We start from the raw sequence: 19067 nt of genomic DNA, 5'->3' as shown, positions 1-19067 counted from the left end.
TCTTGGGGCGTTTCGCGAGCCCGATGTATGAACCGTGCGGCTATTTTTGCTCGTTGTAGCTGTAGATTTTCCTATGAATTGGCATGAAAGCATTCTCATGTTGGAAAATAGTTCGATATAAAGAATAACTTGATTTACCCGAGTTCGTTATGGTCGGGTTTCATATAGTTATCGTGCTGAAGAAACCCACTTAGGACATTCGGTGCAAGTAACAATTAAATAGCCGGCTGCGATGTAAACCTAACTGGGCATTCCGTTTCAAATAGAGGTGATATATCAGTAGGAGAGAGGTCAAATAAATTCACGTTTTATATTACGTGTTATAAGCCACGAACGCGAAACCACAGTGGAAAACTTATGCATGCGGTAAGATTCGTCGCACGAACACCATCTCGAAGATAACCGCTCCCAAAGACGCATGCGTAAAAGTGGTGAACCGCATAGTCTTGCCTTGGAATGCGTTTGAATAGATATGAAAAGGTCACCAACATAAGAAAGTATAAGGAAAAAAATACTAATGCATTTTAGTGCATTTCAAAAGACGTCTTGAAAAATGGTTCCGCTAGTTCAAGCCACCCGTACAGCACTGCCCGTGTAGCTTCAAGACCTCAAGTTTAAAGTTAATATAATTACAGCTCCCTATTCAACGTCATATACTGTCACCAATAATAAAGAATGCTATAGATACATCATTCAGATAGCACGCACACCGTTCGTGACCTGAAATTGCGCGGCGCACGGCGTTAAAGCATTAGAAAACGCGCAAGACAGTTGGCTATACTTGTGGGCATAGGTCGGCAAAAATATTGGAACTCACTCAAGAAATATATTTTGCTCAGAGAGCTCACTCGGACTCAGACTCGCCACTCACTCGGACTCACACTCACTAAACTTTTTCTCAACCAGACTCACTCTGACTCAATCTCACCAACATATTGCTCAGCCCGAATCACTCAGACTCAGACTCACGGTTTGACCCGAGTCTGAGGGAGCCTCAGTGAGTCGAGTTATGAGTCCGCTGGCGTAAAATATCTCACATAATCAGTGCTCTACGATACAACTTTTGATCTCATGCCTTCAAATACGAGTTATCAGTGGTTTCAATCCAGTAAGGACGCTTTTATGAAATGTGCGACTTACACGAGATATTTCTATCAAGAACTTCTTCTGAAAGAGCTTGCGGGGGAGGTCATGGCACCTCCCCCTAGTATCCCCCCCACACTCACACCACCTATCAATAAACATTGAGGTGGAGCACGAAGGCTAGTGCGTTGAGGCATGTGCGACATATGCGAGTAGATAGGACCATTGGTCGGCAATAAAAGGTGGAGCTGACTCAGACTCAATAAATATATTTTGCGCTTAGGCTCACTCGGACTCGCCAATATTTTCCTCAACGGGACTCACTCGGACTCAGACTCACTAAAATTTCTCTCAACCGGATTCACTCAGACTCAAACTCACCAACATATTGCTCAGCCGAACTAGCTCAGGCAGACTCGTGGCTCGATATGAGCGAGTGAGGCGACCCATGAGTGAGTTTGCCGACCTATGCTTGTGGGAGAAAAAAGACGCCCCAATAGATGCACCCGTTCTTTTTTTTAAGTACTGTAACTGAAAGTTATAAGCGTAACGTTAGGAGATCGAAAGGCAGCAGCATGGGTCAGAACAAACATGGTAGCAGTGATCCTAGTTGATATTAAGCGAAAGAAATGGACCTATGCCGACGAAGCAACGCGTAAAACATAACCGGTGCTCAGAGCAACGGAATGGTTACCAAGGGACGGGGAAGGCCGCCGAAAATGGCAGCAAGTTATATGGAATGACAAATTAAGCAGTTCGCAAGCATCAAATGAAATCGGCTCGCTTAATATGGGGTAAACAGGAGATCATTAGCAGAGGCCTTCGACTCTCAGTGCACATAAGATAGACCAATGCCGATGACGATTGTGATAGATGAACTACTGTGCCTGCATCAATCAAATGCCTTTTATAATATACAGGGTCCACTGTTACAGGGAACACTTGCGTGCAGGGCAGCTCGGATTTCGCTCACTTGCAAAAGCGTAGTCGCTTAGATTTGCATAAGACTACTGGTGGTTGACACTTGCGACTCCTTTGGCAGAACAATGCCATGCACAAACGAAGTTTCCCATCCGCTTGCCGTTAGGGGGCCAGCAATATGAAGGGTGCTCATTCGAGTGTTCCTTTTAACAGTGGACCGTACTCTACAATGCTCGCAGACTGAGACGCCACATTAATACGTTTAGTATAACGTCCCGTTTTCGCTTGTTTTCATTTTATCACAGTAACATGTAACTGGCCATTCAAGACACCCTTCTGTCGTTTAGTATACAGACTCGTATGCGCGCCTGCTCGAGATCACCGTGTCATGCTGCTACGAATCCGTTCACTAAAGGTAATGTAGTTTCTGACGTACTGTTGGAGTTGAAATTATATTACCCGACCTGAAGGCTGCTGAAACTGAAGTACATGCGCTACTCAGCACCTAAGTTGTCGCGTTTCAATAAGTGATCACTGTATGCCTTTAATCAGACTTACCTTTCAAACGCGTGAGGCAAACGCGTGAGGGGGAGACAGAAAATTAGGTGGGTAGATGAGATTAAGAAGTTTGCAGGTATTACGTGGCAGCAGAAAGCACAGGACCGGGTTGATTGGCGGAACATGGGAGAGGCCTTTGCCCTGCAGTGGGCGTAGACAGGCTGATGATGATGATGATTACCTTTCAAACCTGGCGATTAGCTGTGCTGAAGATTCCAGAAAGCTGCACACATACTTAAACACGTTTTATTTCACGAAGGCATGGAAAGCATGCCATGTTTCTGTAAAATCAATTTTAGGAAAAACATTACCGGGTCGCGAAAGCAAGGAGAGGACGTTGTTTGCCTAGGGATAGAAACAGCGGCCGGATCTCTCAGCGCGGCATTTTTTGGTTTCAGGGCTAAAAAAAGAGTGGATGGAATCCTGAAATGTGTGACCTTTACATCCTTGAGACAAGGAAAGTAGGAGTAGCAGCTCACGTTTGTTTTAGTAAAACCAAACAAAGCAAGTGACCTAGAAAAGGAAAAAAAAAGGTTCTGCTCTCAATAAGTCCACCGTTCTTAAAGCCTAAAATTGCGAACAACATTAGAACGAGACAAAAAAAAAACACTTATAAAACAGTTAAAACGAAACAACAACGCAACTTTCCTGGAACGCTCAGAGCGCTCACAAGGAAGGTCTCGAAGATCACGCACCCGGCGATGTAGGGAAGCTTCCTATCGGCTCACCAGCGCCACGCACCAAAATGTTTTCGCGCAAGGAAAAAAAAAAGGACTAAACCACTCGCATCACCCGCCACTTGCTACTCCTTCGAAACTGTCTTCACGTCCGAGACGCGACGCAGATTGGTCCCGTAATGCACTGGTTTATCATCGCTGTTGAGGCTGCACGCACCGCGCAGCAGCCATCTTGTTTTCTTCGTTTGATGACTACGCACGCGCCGCTTCGAGAAGCGCGTGGCGTCCGAAACGCTTGACTGTAGGTGTCTAGTAGATGTTGGAGGATATCCAATCGGACGAACTGCTGACCCTGTGGTAAATGCCGGGCTGGTAGTTCTTGGCGCACGAGTAGCCCGCCGACACGATGCCGATCAGGTAGTAGACGCCGTAGTCGTTCATCATCAACGGACCGCCGGAGTCGCCCTGCAAATGGCGGTCCAATAAACAAAAAAAACTCACAGGGTCCCTTATGAATTTACCTAAGACGAAGCCAAGGCGAAAGCCATCTATGTTTACTTTGTAGATGTATTGATCTTCCCTCGTCCCCCTCCGAAAGCTTTCTGCACCTAACGTGGTTTTGCACTGCCTCCGGGATCGGTGGCTTTGCAAGCTTTCTGCATCTCACCTGGTTTTGCATTGCCTCCGTGATTGGCCCACCTTTGACCAAGCGACGATGTCAAATGATTACGTTATAATGCGACGTCACGTTATGTGACGTTATAGTGATGTAACGATGAGGTCACAAATACTGGCAATCTGTGACGTCATCACGTGACTCGTTGCATCATTCGTGTTGACGCCGACGCAGCGCGACGACGGTCGATGGCGACAGTCAATTCTCGCGTTTGACGAGGCATATAAGGCTTTCGCCTTAATAAAGATGGCGGACATCAGCGACTCCCTAGGCTGTGAACTCGCGCAGTGGGACAGCAGCACTTTCCATTGACCCGATTTGTGAACCTGTTCGGTTTTGTTTTTCCCAGTCAAGACGACCCAAACGGACCATGCGGAATAATTTAATAGCTTTCCAACCATTCTTCAGTGCAGACATACGGTATAAGTCGGCCGCTGAGAACTGTGTCTCAATAAGCGCATGAGCAAGCCAGTGTTGCGTTGCCTTTGGAAGAATCATGTTAGAAGGTGTAACCATGCATGGTTTAGACGTCCTGCGTCAACTGCGTCACCACTGGCGCATTGTTGAATATGGATCTTCGCCATCTTGACTACCTATCTTGACTACTTTCGTGCGCGGATACAACGTACGCGCTATGTTTAGAGCTTGATGCTTGTTAATCTATTGTGTACCTCTTTTGAGACGCTGACGTTTTCACGAGCGTATCAACGAGGTTTTTCACTCAAACACTGCTGTCCTGTGAAGAATTTTTATGCGATGCACTCAATACTTGCCTTTTCGAGTAGTGTTGCTGCGTTCATAGCCTCCGAAAGTAACGCAAAGAAAACGCTGATTTCAGAATAAAACGGAAAGGCGGGTTGGTTGGCTTGACTTCAGTGTAGAACTATTTGTGCACAAGAAACGAGGACAGAAAGAAAAACTCTTTCCGTGTTCTTTTGTTTTGTCCTCGTTTAATTGTGCGCCAACATCACCACACTGATTTTAGAGTCTATGTGCTGCACCGATCATGTGCGTGTTGCTAACCGTCGTACGATAGTTTTATGGTTCTCCGCTTGCATAGCTTTCAATGCAGTAGGATCGGCGACAGAGACGTTGAACTGCGGCGAAGCATTTGGTTTATTATTTTTGTTGCAGTACGTTGGCGGTGCTGGAGGTACCACGAGGCCGCATGTATTTATTGGACGCATCCCATCAAATTCTTTGCTGAATTATGAATGCATGCATGCAGGGTTACGTCGAATTTCTAAAATGAGTCATTCACATAGTATTTGTTTTCCATGTCACCAAGAAAAATAGACAACGTTTAGTGGTTAGTACATTCATGATCTAGGACTATACTGAGCACAAGAAAACAAGGACGACAAGCAAACGGTGACAAGCGCAGAATAGTCTGCGCTAGAAGAAAACAAGGACAACACGCAGACGGCGACAAGCGCAGCCGGGGACAAGCGCAGGATAGTCTGCGCTTGTCCCCGTCTGCTTGCCGTCCTTGTTTTCTTCTGCGTAGTATATGTATAGATAATGAAATTACCAACAGGCCAAATCGTCCACTTTGATTAGTTAACACATTCAGTTCTTAAAGGCACATCGTCTCAGAGGCATGGTTTGATATTGAATTGGAACCGTTTATGCTTACGTTATCTTTATTCACGCTCTGGCATTGACGAAGCAACGAAAGAGTGAGGAGCCCTGACGACAACAGAATTTCGTCATTGCGCGTAATCGATGACGACAGGCGTCGTCGTCGTTATCCAATGGGACGGACAAAGAAGGCAAACAAAATGTTGAGCTCTTTGTTATAGTTGCACTGAAAGAACATTCTTCCAGCAGATCTGTGAAGCTTTAGTTGGCACACATTAAGTGCGTCATCTGTTGGAGACCATGTGAACTATTTAAACATCTCTATTGCACGTCACTGCAAATTTTACCAGCAACAATAAGAAAATCGCCTACCGGGATGACTGTTTCCGTCATATGGTCGATAATTTGCGAGGACCTGCTCCACTGAGATCTTATACCAGCAGGAGTACGAGTTAGTTCTGTAAGACGGCAAACCTGCTCTGCACTTAAGTAAGACCGAAAGTCGAGCTAGTTGGTAGAAATTCATCTTGAGTAGCTTATAGCGCAAAAAAAGGACAGGGACACAGCGCAAAAAGGGACAGCGCAAAAAGGGGACAGCGCAAAAAGGGACAGGACACAGGACAGGGACAGGGACACAAAGCCTTCAGTTGATAGTTAGCGCTGGTGTTGTTCCCTCCCTCTGCGTCCCTGTCCTTTTTTTTTGCGCTATAAGCTGCTCTGCACTTGCTACAGCAAAGGTAAGGCGCCTTGAGCCGTTGGAAATCGGTTAAGTTACGCATCCCGAATGCGCTGAGCAGCTATGGACTAACTACACAGTTTCAATGACTCCCCTCACACGTAGGCATGAGGCAGCCTAATTTTCTCGGGATGCGTCAGACGTTATAGTCCAACGAGAAAGGACCCTAGGAATCCTTAACATCTACATCAAGCCAGGACCAGTCGTTTGCTGTCTGTGCTCACTATATCGCCAATTCTTTTTCACAGTGGCACAGAGTAATTCAGCACCGTTCCTGCTGCTCTTTCGAATCTGCAAAGAGACTGCGCACATATTCCTACACATGGCTAAACAAGACCAAACTTGCCGATAACATACCAGCGCTCAAAGTTATCTTCATTATTAGTTGCAGTGTTCTGGACTTGCTACAGACCGCAATCCTTTGAGGAGGTACTCCAGGGCCAAGGCGCCCCACATGCTACCCACTTGATGTAGCTCCCCAGATGAACGACACCCCACATTGGAAGGTGGGGTTTCACTTGGACATGCTGGACATGCAAATTTTCTTGTTATCGAAATACTTGACCCGCTGAGCAGCTATGCGCCTTGACAGCTCTTCGGATTTTCTTGCAGAAGACGAGGAGATGTATAAAAGAAAAGGAGGGAGGTTAACCAGGGTTAAGGCGGTAGGCTACCGCTACCCTTCATGGGGAAGAGCATAAAAGTTAGATAATCTAATTTTATTCAATGCCTAGATCTTATGAACTATATGTGGACTGATTCTTCTTTCCCAGGACTACTTGAGAAACTACATTCGTGTGTTATGAGCACAGTGTTTTATTGAACAATCTAACGTGAACTATCACTAACGGGGGTACACATTAGTCGTTACTTCGGGTTTAGAATGCAGTCCATATAATACCTGCGCTGATTGTACAGGCTTCGGCAGCCGGCGGTGACCGATTGGCTACGGTCCGCCGGCTCTTGAGCTCCATCGTTTCAGGGCGCGCTATGGAATCCTCACAAAATACCGTCCCAGGCTGGCTGCCGCCTATACGGGCCCACAAGTACCACAGCCTACTACGCTCTAACTCTTTTGACCGAAACCAGGTCGCAATAGGAAAAGGCAATGGGCAACAGCTGCCATACAGTTGCGAACGAATATATATGAAAATCCAGACGGGGGCTCGCAGTGCGGAGGGATGTGGTTGCGTACGAAGTACTGATGACCACCCAAATACCTGCGCGCAACGTCAATGCCAGCTGTCGCTCACACACGAAAAACGAAAAAGGAATGCAGGGATAAGGAGGAAAGTTGTGTCCTATCACACGGCCCAATGGGAACGTCGTGTGTATATATATAGATATATATACCTTGCGCAATAAGAGGGAAACAGTGTGCCGTCGAAGGCGACGGCCCTTCCAAGCGCCCGCCACTCTGCCTGCTGCAAGAACCACGTCTTTGTTGAGCGACGAAAAAAAACGCCGAGCTTATATAACCGGGTCGCACATTGTGCCTTTCTTTTTCCAGCTCCACGCACCACCGTTATTTTCGCCGCGCCGTTTCACGGCACAGGCGGTCAATTTCGTTCTCTCGCCAGGCACGTTGAATGCCGTGTAATGAGAAAGCCCGCCGTAGGGCCTAGGTCCCTTTCCCCCTCTCTCTCTTATAACGCCGGAGGCGTCTCTCCTACACGCCCGCGCTGCGACCCCGTAAGCGATAACGACTATATTATAGATACGGGCGCAGACGCGGTAGCACACAACGACGGGTTTGAGGATAGCTCCCGCGGTGCTTTCGACGCCGCTGTCGATGTCTGCGAACGATAGCGAACGGCGCTCGTTTCTGGTGACCGACCGAGCGCGACGACGTAGTTCGCGACCGAAGGGTGACGCGCGAAATAAAGTAGCGCCCTGGTGAGAACAACGAAAAGGGGTGCCTTGCCTGACAAGAGTCCTTGCCCCCGCGCTCGTAGCCCGCGCAGAGCATTTCGTCGTGGATGCGAATGTTGATGCCCTGCCGCCGGTGCCAGTTCTCGCAGACCTCGTTGGGCAGCACTGGAACGTGGACGTACTGCAGAACGCGCGGTCGCACCTTGGAGCCTGAAAGAGTGAAGGGTAATCACTGGCATGCCTCTCTGGCTACGTGGACAACAATGCGAATTGCACTGAAGCAGTTGACGTTTTCATGCAGGAGATGGAGCGTGGCTAACGTCCAGGGGAGACATACTACAGAGTGGAGCGGTATGAAGGGCAATGACTTCGATTACAGGTGCGTGGTATGATTACCACGACTGCATATTGACTCCCATTTGGATCGAAAACTCGGCATTTGGCTTTTCTTTTACAGTATTTGCTTTCCTTCCGCACATATGGGCGTTCCTAGCAATGAGTTTTCGAGTCATTTCACGAACGGTAACGAGCGATAGCTCAAAGAGGTGAGTGTCGAACCGTGTGTATTCGTAGAGCATTTTCTTCTTAGATTGCGTGCGCATACCAAAGTTGTAGCGCCTACGGTGTCCGACTTCGCGTTGTTTATGTCTTATATGTATGAGAGTGGGCTTCACCATGCGTGAGCAAACGCATATCTTAATATAATAATAATATCTGGGGTTTAACGTCCCAAAACCACGATATGATTATGAGAGACGCCGTAGTGGAGGGCTCCGGAAATTTCGACCACCTGGGGTTCTTTAACGTGCACCTAAATCTAAGTACACGGGCCTCAAACATTTTCGCCTCCATCGAAAATGCAGCCGCCGCAGCCGGGATTCGATCCCGCGACCTTCGGGTCAGCAGCCGAGCGCCATAACCACTAGACCACCGCGGCGGGGAGCAAACGCATATCTTAACTCCGTCAAAAAGCTTCGCCAGCTTCATTGCAAGCAAGCATATCTTTTTACAAATGACACCACGGTTTTACGGTTAGCGGTTGTACAATGAAAATTAGCAGCTAGTCTTTTTTATGTACAATGTAATGCCCTCAGTAAACCCTGTCTTTAAGAACTGTATGTAGAATAACGGATTTCTCCAGAAATTTTCAGTGGAATAATCTCTCCGCGTGTCACTCTGCAGGGTAATGTGAAACTGAAGTATTGTAGGTGTAATATTTCGAACGAGATCATCACTCGCTCGCAACCTCCATTTTCATGAATGCTTACGGCCCGCCTTCTTACACACACTTTATGCAGAAGGCTGGCGTCAAACATGGGGGATTTACGAGGGTCATCGTCCTATACTGCATGATTGTAGTCAATGAATACTGTGTGATGTTAGCCGCCAGTGATCTGTTACACCTGTGCTTAAATTTCATTCCACGGGCTTCCATCGTCGATGCGGCCATGACATCACAGTTCTACATCACAGTTGCTCTTAAAATCCCTAACAAATGTGCAGAAGAATAACTCCACTTATCGGCATACAACGCAGATGCACGTTTCTTAACATGCGACTCAATGCAAGTAGTATGCATTGCACAGCATAAGAAAACTACATGTCGAGCCTCAATTTCAGACAATGAGGAGGATAAACTGCGTACACATCCGTACCCTTCACTTGTTAAGGCTGGAATAGGACGCCTAAGGAGAAGCGCAATGTTTCGCGAAGATGCCTTCACAAGGAAAACGTCAGCAAGTTGAATGCAACCACCACAATACGAACGTTTTTAATGAACCCAATAGCGTTTTCAGAACTTTCTACGGACGTCGAAGAAGAACCACTAGCAAAAATATTGCGGCTTTGCGAGAGAGACCGCCTCCTTTTGCTGCATGACTGGTAACTCGGCTCGCAAGTCTATAAAGGAATTAACAATTAAGCGAAATGACTCGCCACCATTTTTAAATGCGAAGCATTTCTTAGCGAACTTCTGCGACTTTGAGCGTATCTATCTATCTATCTATCTATCTATCTATCTATCTATCTATCTATCTATCTATCTATCTATCTATCTATCTATCTATCTATCTATCTATCTATCTATCTATCTATCTATCTATCTATCTATCTATCTATCTATCTATCTATCTATCTATCTATCTATCTATCTATCTATCTATCTATCCATCTATCTATCCATCTATCTATCCATCTATCCGCCTACGACTTTGTGCTCTCCTGGCCGTTTCGTTAATCGGATGTATACCGAAATTGGTGTGTCATAACATGGCCTTATTACGAACATAAATGACAGGTCATATCATGAAAATCATGACACGCATGTCATGAACAGCATGATTTACATTCCACGACCTTAGGCTCTTGCGGCCGTTCCGTTAATTTCATATACACCAAAATTGGTACGGCGTGACAAGAATTCATGACGAACATAATGACTGGTCCTAACATGCAAATCATGACGCGCATGTCATGTACAGCACGATTTACATGACATGGTCTCTGGGCGCTCCCGGCCGTTAAAATGAAGGGATATATACGAAAACTGGTATGACGAGACATTTCTGTATGACGAACATAACTGACACGTGGTAACATAAAAATCATGACAGGCATGTCATGTATGACATGATTTACATGCCACGCTCATGGCGCACTCGCGGTCGTTTCGCTAGATTGATATACACCAAAATTGGTATTGTGCTATGTGACTGTATGACGAACATGAATAACAGGTCGTAGCATGAAAACCATGACATTCATGACATGTATGTCATGATTTACATGCCACGCTCATGGTGCATTTGCGGCCGTTTCGCTTGCATGATATATACCAAAATTGGTATTGCGCGACACGACCGTATGACGAACGTAAGTGAGAGGTGTTAACATGAAAATCATGACGTGCAAGTCATGTACAACCTGATTTACATGCCATGCTCATGGTGCGCTAGCGGCCGTTTCAGTAGATTGATATACACCAAAATTGCTATTGCGCGAAGTGGCTGTATGAACAACATGAATGACAGTTGGTAAGATGAAAACCATGACATGCATGTCATGTATGTCATGATTTACATGCCACGCTCATGATGCATTCGCGGCCGCTTCGCTAGCTTGATGTACACCAAAATTGGTATTGCGCGCAGCGACTGTGTGACGAACGTAAATGAGACGTGGTAATATGAAAATCATGACATGCATGACATGTACGACATGATTTACATGTCCTGGTCATGGCGCATTCGTGGCCGTTTCGCTTGCATGATATACACCAAAATTGGTATTGCGCGACGCGACTGCATGACGAACGTAAATGAGAGGTGGTAACATGGAAACATGACATGCAAGTCATGTACGACATGATTTGCAAGCCACACTCATGATACATTCGCGGCCGTTTTCCTAGCTTGATATATACCGAAATTGGTATTGCGCGACGCGACTGTATGACGAACATGAATAACAGGCGGTAACATGAAAACCGTGACATGATGTCATGTATGTCATGATTTACATGCCGCGCTCATGATGCATTCGCGGCCGTTGCGCTAGCTTGACATACACCAAAATTGGTATTACGCGAAGCGACTGTATGACGAACGTAAATGAAAGATGTTAACATGAAAATCATGACATGCATGTCATGTATGGCATGATTTACATGCTATACTCGTGGCGCACTCGCGGCCATTTCTCTCGTTTGATATGCACCAAAATTGATATTGCGCGATGTGACTGTATGACGAACATAAATGAGAGGTCTTAACATATGCGAATCATGTTATGCATGTCATGTACGGTATGATTTACATGCCACTGTCATGGTGTGCTTCCGGCCGTTTTGTTAACTGGATATATACCAAAATTTGTATGGCACGACACGAGTGCGTGATGAACATAAGCGACAGGTTATGCATTGTATATACCAGAATATGCGTTTCATTGGCATGGTGTATACTAGATTGTGCATGCATGCGTGCATAGCAAACATGCGATATATGGTGGACTAGATGCCATGGCATGAATGATTTCATTTGACTCAAAGACAAACAAGGCGATGTATGCAGCTTTTTGCTGGCTGCTTCGCATTACATCGATTCCCACAGTGCGTGGGATCTGCCGAATTTTTTTTTTTGTTTTGCGATGCCGACTTGCCTTAAAGGCACATTGCTCGGTGTGTGGGTGCGTCTTATTTGTGTGCTGTAAGGTCTGTTGTATTTGAATTGAAGCATTGTTTTCTGGTATTTTACGTAAGGTTAGAATGCGTGGCTTCGTCCTAAGCAAAAAAAGGTGATCCCCGTGCAGGTCCTAGAGCTGTCGCTATATATTTCTATTGTGGCGGATCGTCACCGTAAGCTTGTATGGATTCTGACTGATCCCACGAACTTGTGCCGAAGAAATCGTAATGATGTGCGAGGAGATCAAGAAGGGTGTCGGTATGCTATACGATCACGTTTTTTATTTATTTATGTTTTCATTTCAGCGCAAGTATGGTGAAAGAGGCACTTTATGTGTCAGAAAAATTATCACAAATTACACTAAATTTACTTCCTTACTTCACTTTCAGTTAGCCTCACACGTGGATGATATCTGTCGTGTCTGGCGATTTCTAAATAATCAAACTAGTATGTTCAAAGGAAAACCTTCCGCTAGTTAAAGCGTAGAAGCATTATTACTTAAACACGACTTAAAAAAAAGCAGATTCTTACTACCACTCGCTAAGTTGCTCACCACGACTGCTGGTGTCTTGCCGCATAGGTAGCACACAGTATAGCAGACATATAACCAATCAGGTCATACGCACATCTGAGCTGCTACTACAGATAAGCCGGTCTCTTGGCCGGTCTTTCACGCAATCAAACAATGAAACAAAGGTACGTGAGTATCTTCACTGCCGCGAGAAGTATGCAGATCTAACGACCATCTTGAATTTTATGAGAAGCAAAGCTTTCGTTCCTCGTGAAGTTATTTGCCCATCACCTACAGAAAGAGGACAAGGAATGAAGATGCACAAACTTTCAACTAGACTTAACCCAGATACAAACCCAGTTTAAAGTCTGTGCTTTTGTCTGTTCATTTCTTATCCACGTTCTCTAAGTGGTGCGCCAATAACCTTACCATGAATTGTTACCAACTAGCACAAGCGAGTAGCAATCTAAGTTGTATTTCGTTCATCCTCTGCAACTCGCTCTGTAAATGAGCAAGGTGAGGGAGCACTCACCGTGTGACTACAAATGTACCTCAGAATAACAGAGAGCTGAGCTAGTTGGTACGTATTCACTGTAAAAAGACAGGGCGTGCAAACACGGACACAAGAAAGAAGTCAGGACACCACAAACTCCGACTAACAACTGAAGAGACGCACAACGGCGGAAAAGAAAGAAGGCAAATGTAGGCGCTGCCGACGACGCACTTGACCCTCCAGCGCACGTACCAAACTTTAATATCGGTCAGGAGAGTGGTCAAATTGAGAAAAATCACAACCTATGAGACTTGACTGTAGGGCATTAAACAGCGAGATGAAAAATCCTTGATCAGGGAGGTATCGCTGCAGTCAACGTTTCGACGAGTGTTCTTGCCTTACCCCTCCCCTTTTCGCACTCGCCCTCTCCTCCACTTTTGTGGTTGGGGGAGAGTGTACGAAGCATACACACACACACGCTAAGGTAAGCATTTGCTGCCTTGAAGAAGGCAGGACCACTTGCCGAAACGTCGGCTCCAGCGACACTCCCTATTCAATGATTTTTAACCTCTTCAAGTCCCCATCTTATCCTGAACTTGTGCCTTGTTTGTACAAGAGCGAGGCCTTCGTGGATCGAATAGAGTTTCCGCTGATGCCTAGTAAAGTTCTTTCGACTAGCCATGCTTACAGCTTCTGTAGCATTCCCGCCCGATTCTTAAGGTTATTAAGATGCACAGCGACACCACAAACTGCAAGTGAACACAATATGACAAGCATACAACGCAGAGATGTACGTGCCAGGCTCGAGTGCTCCCCAACCGGCGGCCTCGGCGACTCGGGCCACGAATTGGGCGTCCTTTGGCGGTAGGCATATGGGCATCACGTTGGCCCTGTAGGTGACCGGCCTGTCCAGTACGAGCACAGCCACGTCGTAGCGGTCAGCCTGTGGCGTGAACCTGAAGTCCGGATGCACCCGGATCTGGCGAACGCCGAACGTCTCACTCGGGAGGCTCTCGACGTCAGAGTTGAGAACGTAGTCACCAAGCGTTACGCGAATGCTCGACGGGTTGTACTGGTACCTGCGATGACCGATGACAAGGGCGCAAGTGTTCATTTCATTATCGTGCTTTTCGAGCGACACACAAAAGCATGAACGCATAAAACCGAAGGACATTGCCTGAAAAGAATTCTCGTGCAAAAAGTGCTCGAGATTCTTAGTGGACACAAGCTTAATGGACCATTTACATTTATGCAATATCTGCTAAATGATCTCATTGTTAAGTTTACATGTTGGCATTATTTCTTACGATAATGACAATTCCGTTCCGTTCTGCGATATACTTCACCGAACTCTAAAAAACAGATTTTACCATTAATTCACATAATATAGGTTACCTTCTCCCGACCTCTCTTGATGAAGTGGCCTTCGATATATTTTTCCTTATGGGAATGCAGTTTGTGGAAAACGCGTACGCAAGGTCATAATGCAGAAGTAACCATTGCTTCAAATACGTATTTCATTCGTATGACTGTTCATCTCAAGAATAATTATGCAGAACTTATCAGACAGGACTGGTACCTTACAGTGGTGCTCAGATAGGTGCTCATTCTTGCCAGCCTCCATGTGCGACAGAATTTGAAGGACTTTTCCTGTTTTTCTGGACTTGTACAGTGCATGTATGTTAGTCTTTGAATGCTTGTCTTTTAGTACGATTATTGTCGCTGAGTGAATGCAACACAAAGTCATAACGTTTGTGATAATTTTAATTACGCATTTTAGTAAATACCATGAAAACAATCCAGTGTGGTGTTCCGGTAGCGTGTCGGACTTGCAACCTAAGGAGCGTGAAGATGTCGTGGGTTCGAATCTAGCTCGCTCCATTCTTTGTTATTTTTTTTTGTCGCAGCATACCGCTCGTTATTTAGCCACCATTACGATCTGCGCATCACGAAGATTGTCAAAAGCAATTTTGAAAGACTAATTTTGGCCCACGTTCTACTTTTTCTTGAGGTGTACTACTACTCCCTTCGGAGGGGTCCTGCTACTCTGTTTCGGCAAGAGTTGCGTTACTTTGTTGAGGTAGAATACTAAAACCATTTCGGGGGCGCATTACTTTACTCTGCTTCAAAAAGAGGCTATTTACTCTGGAAAAGAGTTAAACATGAGACAAGAAAATACTCTAACGAAGAGTGCCCCGTGCTCTTAGTTTTTAGGTAGTGCTGCTTTGCAAACAATAATAAAAACGTAACATGCTTTAAAATTTCGATTGTAGTTAAAAGTACAAATGAAGTGAGCTTGCAAACCTTGTCTCACTAGAATGTAAAAAAAAGGACGAGGATACTTTACACCAGATGTTCTACCTACCGTACACTCTTAATCATGTCCTGGGTAAATGCTGGCTATATCCAGGAAACCAGACGAAAAATGTCCGGTTTCCTGGCTATATCTCGCACGTTAAGCGGGACCTGATTAAGAGCAGTGTCTCGAGTCACCGCTCAACCCCATTTATGCAAAAAATAGATTGCAAAGCGAGCGAATTATCGCCCACACACCGAGAGTAAGCCGCGGGCCTCGAAATTTGTGTCGAAAACCCTCCCTAACGTCGCGATCGCAGAAAGTGATAATAGCAATAACAAGAAGAATGACCAAAGAGGAGGCAAAGAAGCTTCACGCACCTATGTAGCTGGAGTTATGTGCAACAGGTGAGGCTTTTATTCGAAAGAGTCTAAGCTGCAGTATTGGGGTCCGTATTCCCACTATATCGCTGCCGGTGGCCGCATTTCGATGCCCGAGAAGGAACAGCTACATAGTCAAGAAGAAATTGGAGGTCATTGAATGGTATCGTAGTCAAGGAAAAGAGTGCACTTGCCTCATCTTGTTCCATGCCACGATGGATGCGTTTCACTAGCTCTTCTTCCTTTTTTTTGAGGGAGGGGGGAGGGGGGGGGCGTCCTCGAGAGTTTACCCATCCAATTTTTTCTACGAATTGAAGGTGGCGGCGAGTGTGTGATAACTTGGGATAGTACGGTAGTGTGTACACGTGCGCTTAAGCCTATTGAACTATAAGAATTGATTGTAGAGCTATAGTTCTTGAATTGGGGTAGAGTAAATAAATTAGCTCAAAAACGTAATGACGGAAAGGAGACAAAGACGAGCGCTGCTGACTGTTTAATAGCAGGGAAGGGTTCTACGTTAATATCATCCGGTCACTCACGCACCACAGAATGAAAAGAATAGGATACGTGTGCTTTAAGGACACCTGTAAAAGTCAAACCACAATAAAGTAATGCGATTAGCTCTTCACTCTGGTCTTTTTGACGAAAAAGGCTTCCAGTACACGTGCGGAAGAAGCTTTTCCGCTCTCGCTAGAATTGCCGCCGATAATCGAGCGTCACATCCACACGTGGTAACGTGGGCCACCGAATATGCGCTCTCAAACCCTTTATATACTGACAAAAAATAGGTCCCTGACCATATCTAGAACCCTTCCCCGCTGCTAAACAGTTATGAGTATACCTTGTCTGCATTCTTTCTTGTGTATTTTTTGGACTACCGCAATTTACCACTATACTTTAGTGCGGAATGCAGATACGAAGCCACGTTGCCCGATCTAAGATGGCTAGGTGTACACAACAAGATACACGGATGACACGACATAATACGCGCACCAAGACAACAACCAAAAGCTAGACTTTCCCATGCGAGGCGCCCAAAGATGAGTTGATACACATGCTACACCACAAGCACGCAAAGATATGTAATTGACATAAGTACCTTGCTATTACATAAATGTACCGAACCTGGCACCTAGTACGCATTCGTGTGGCTTCAATGAAATGTTTCAATGTGCGCTAGGCTTTTCGCGATGCTAGTGTCGATGATCAAGGGCCGATAGACCTTACGAGTAATAACAGTCAAGAAAGGTTGATTACGCGTTTGTTCAAACTTCTTTAGAAGTCATCGCACTCTTCTGTATTTCATCCGTGGAAATGTTTCTCTTGTTCCACGTTTTCCTCAAGTTTATGATGCGCTAGTACATGACTCGCCCCTTTGCGTTGTCTTCACTGCGCTACGGCAGTGTCCTGCGCGAAAGCAGCAAATGCATCCTCCGATGAGCGTTACAGGAGATTTCTCGCTAAGAGCCTTCTTTGAATATCAGCTTTTACATGAGAATTTAAGTTCATTCCCCTGAAGAGTACATTCCTGTACATAGAATAACTTGAGCCAGAGCTAGTTGGCTAATAAGCTATTGTAATGAAAAAAAAACTTATTAAGGAACAGTACCAGACACCACGGGCGCACACGTTACCTAAGTGTTCTCATTTCGCACTGGAATGACTTGTATTTCTTTTGTCATGCTGTTTTTCTTGTTCCCGCGTATGTCCCGTTTCTACTGGCGCGCACTATTATGTGGTATTAGACTTATCTGTCTTGCGCATTGTCTGGTTATTTCTTTTAACTCTACCGCATCTAACTTCTACTTTATACTGAATAAGGGTAGAAAATTGGGCAAGTTGGATGACGTCGTCATGTTTTACAGCGTAAAAAGACACGGGCAAAAGAGGCGACTAGACGACGCGAGCGCTCACGCCTCGCGCCTCAGCGCTGGTGTCGTCTGGTCTCCTCTTCGTCCGCGTCCTTTTGCGCTGTAAACCATGAATTCTGCTCTATTTCTATTCCGTTCTCGTAAAAGAGCAGGCCGGCGGACCCCTGTCGGTGGAAGCGGTCAGCGGGCTCCCTATTTGCCCTATGTACATGGGTGTTTTGCATACTAATTTGTATATTATTGATTTTGATGGGATTGTCACTATGAGCGGACACCAATCTCTACAAACTATTTTACAGAAAAATGTCTTCAGACCATACATGGTGACGGCTAATGCCACCTAAATGGTCAAGTACATTGCGGTCTCTAACTATATAGACTTGAATGCGATTCGGCTAGCTAGGCTCAAATGTCGAGGCGTGAAGTTCAATACAGTGAAACCTCGTTGATGCATTTTTCGCGGGAACAAGAAAACAAAACGTATTATGCGAAAGTCGTATTAACCAAAGAGCTTAAAAACAGGAGCAAAATATTCATACTCCGTCAGGAACTCAATTTTACTGAGCAACACTGTAGTAGCTTCGTGGTCGTATTATCCTATTTTGGGCGCAAGAATGTGATCGTATAAAATGCATGAAAATGCATTATTTCCAAGGGACGTTGGCTGGGAATAAAAATAAAGGCTTATTAGGCCGAAGAACGTCGCTGCATGCGCGAACTCATTCTGTGTCCCTATACCTGGACTTTGTCAATTTCAGTGCTTTTACGTAACTGGAGACTGTAGTGTCGTTTACAGGATATATGGTGTTCTTGTGAATGCATTTTATGTTAAACAGTTCAGGGCTGGGCAAAGATACTTTGAAATGGTATCGCGATAAGATACAAGATACTCGGGCAAGATGTATTCGTGATACAGATACAAGATACTAGCGGAATTATTGTACCCGATACGATACATTCCCAATTGTATCTTAAGATGCATCGATACACTTGCAAATTTGTTATTGTAAATCTATACAATGAAGTAGCAAACGCCTCAGTACAAAAATGTTTCCTTGAAATATTCTTTAATGCGAACTTCGTTTAATTTTAACACGATATCCGTTAGTATCGCGAAAGTACGGTGTTTCTTGCTAAAAAAAAGTATCTCAGTTTCATTCCTAAACAACGTATTGGGATTGCTTTGGCTGCTTAACATGATAGCTCTTTATGCGCTGCTTTTGCTTGTCAC

At 45.3% G+C, this 19067-nt stretch overlaps 1 protein-coding gene and 1 non-coding gene across 2 annotated transcripts in view; both read right to left on the bottom strand.

The window, feature by feature from the left end:
* Positions 1 to 3059: 3059 nt before the first annotated feature.
* Positions 3060 to 19067, bottom strand: part of LOC119394318 (brain-specific serine protease 4-like) — a 40135-nt gene continuing 24127 nt past the window's right edge. Inside the window, exons 6-8 of the mRNA XM_037661608.2 lie at positions 14088 to 14368; positions 8157 to 8314; positions 3060 to 3704 (exon numbers count right to left, since the gene is read on the bottom strand). Of these exons, the coding sequence (XP_037517536.1) occupies positions 3549 to 3704; positions 8157 to 8314; positions 14088 to 14368 (595 nt within the window). The 3' untranslated portion in view covers positions 3060 to 3548. The remainder of the gene's footprint in view (positions 3705 to 8156; positions 8315 to 14087; positions 14369 to 19067) is intronic.
* Trnas-gcu (transfer RNA serine (anticodon GCU)) lies at positions 8969 to 9041 on the bottom strand. The gene has a single exon. It is a non-coding gene; the product is annotated as a tRNA-Ser (tRNA).

This window comes from Rhipicephalus sanguineus, chromosome 5 (assembly GCF_013339695.2).
Source record: "Rhipicephalus sanguineus isolate Rsan-2018 chromosome 5, BIME_Rsan_1.4, whole genome shotgun sequence".
Lineage (NCBI taxonomy): Eukaryota > Metazoa > Arthropoda > Arachnida > Ixodida > Ixodidae > Rhipicephalus > Rhipicephalus sanguineus.
This window is presented reverse-complemented; position numbering and strand designations above follow the sequence as displayed.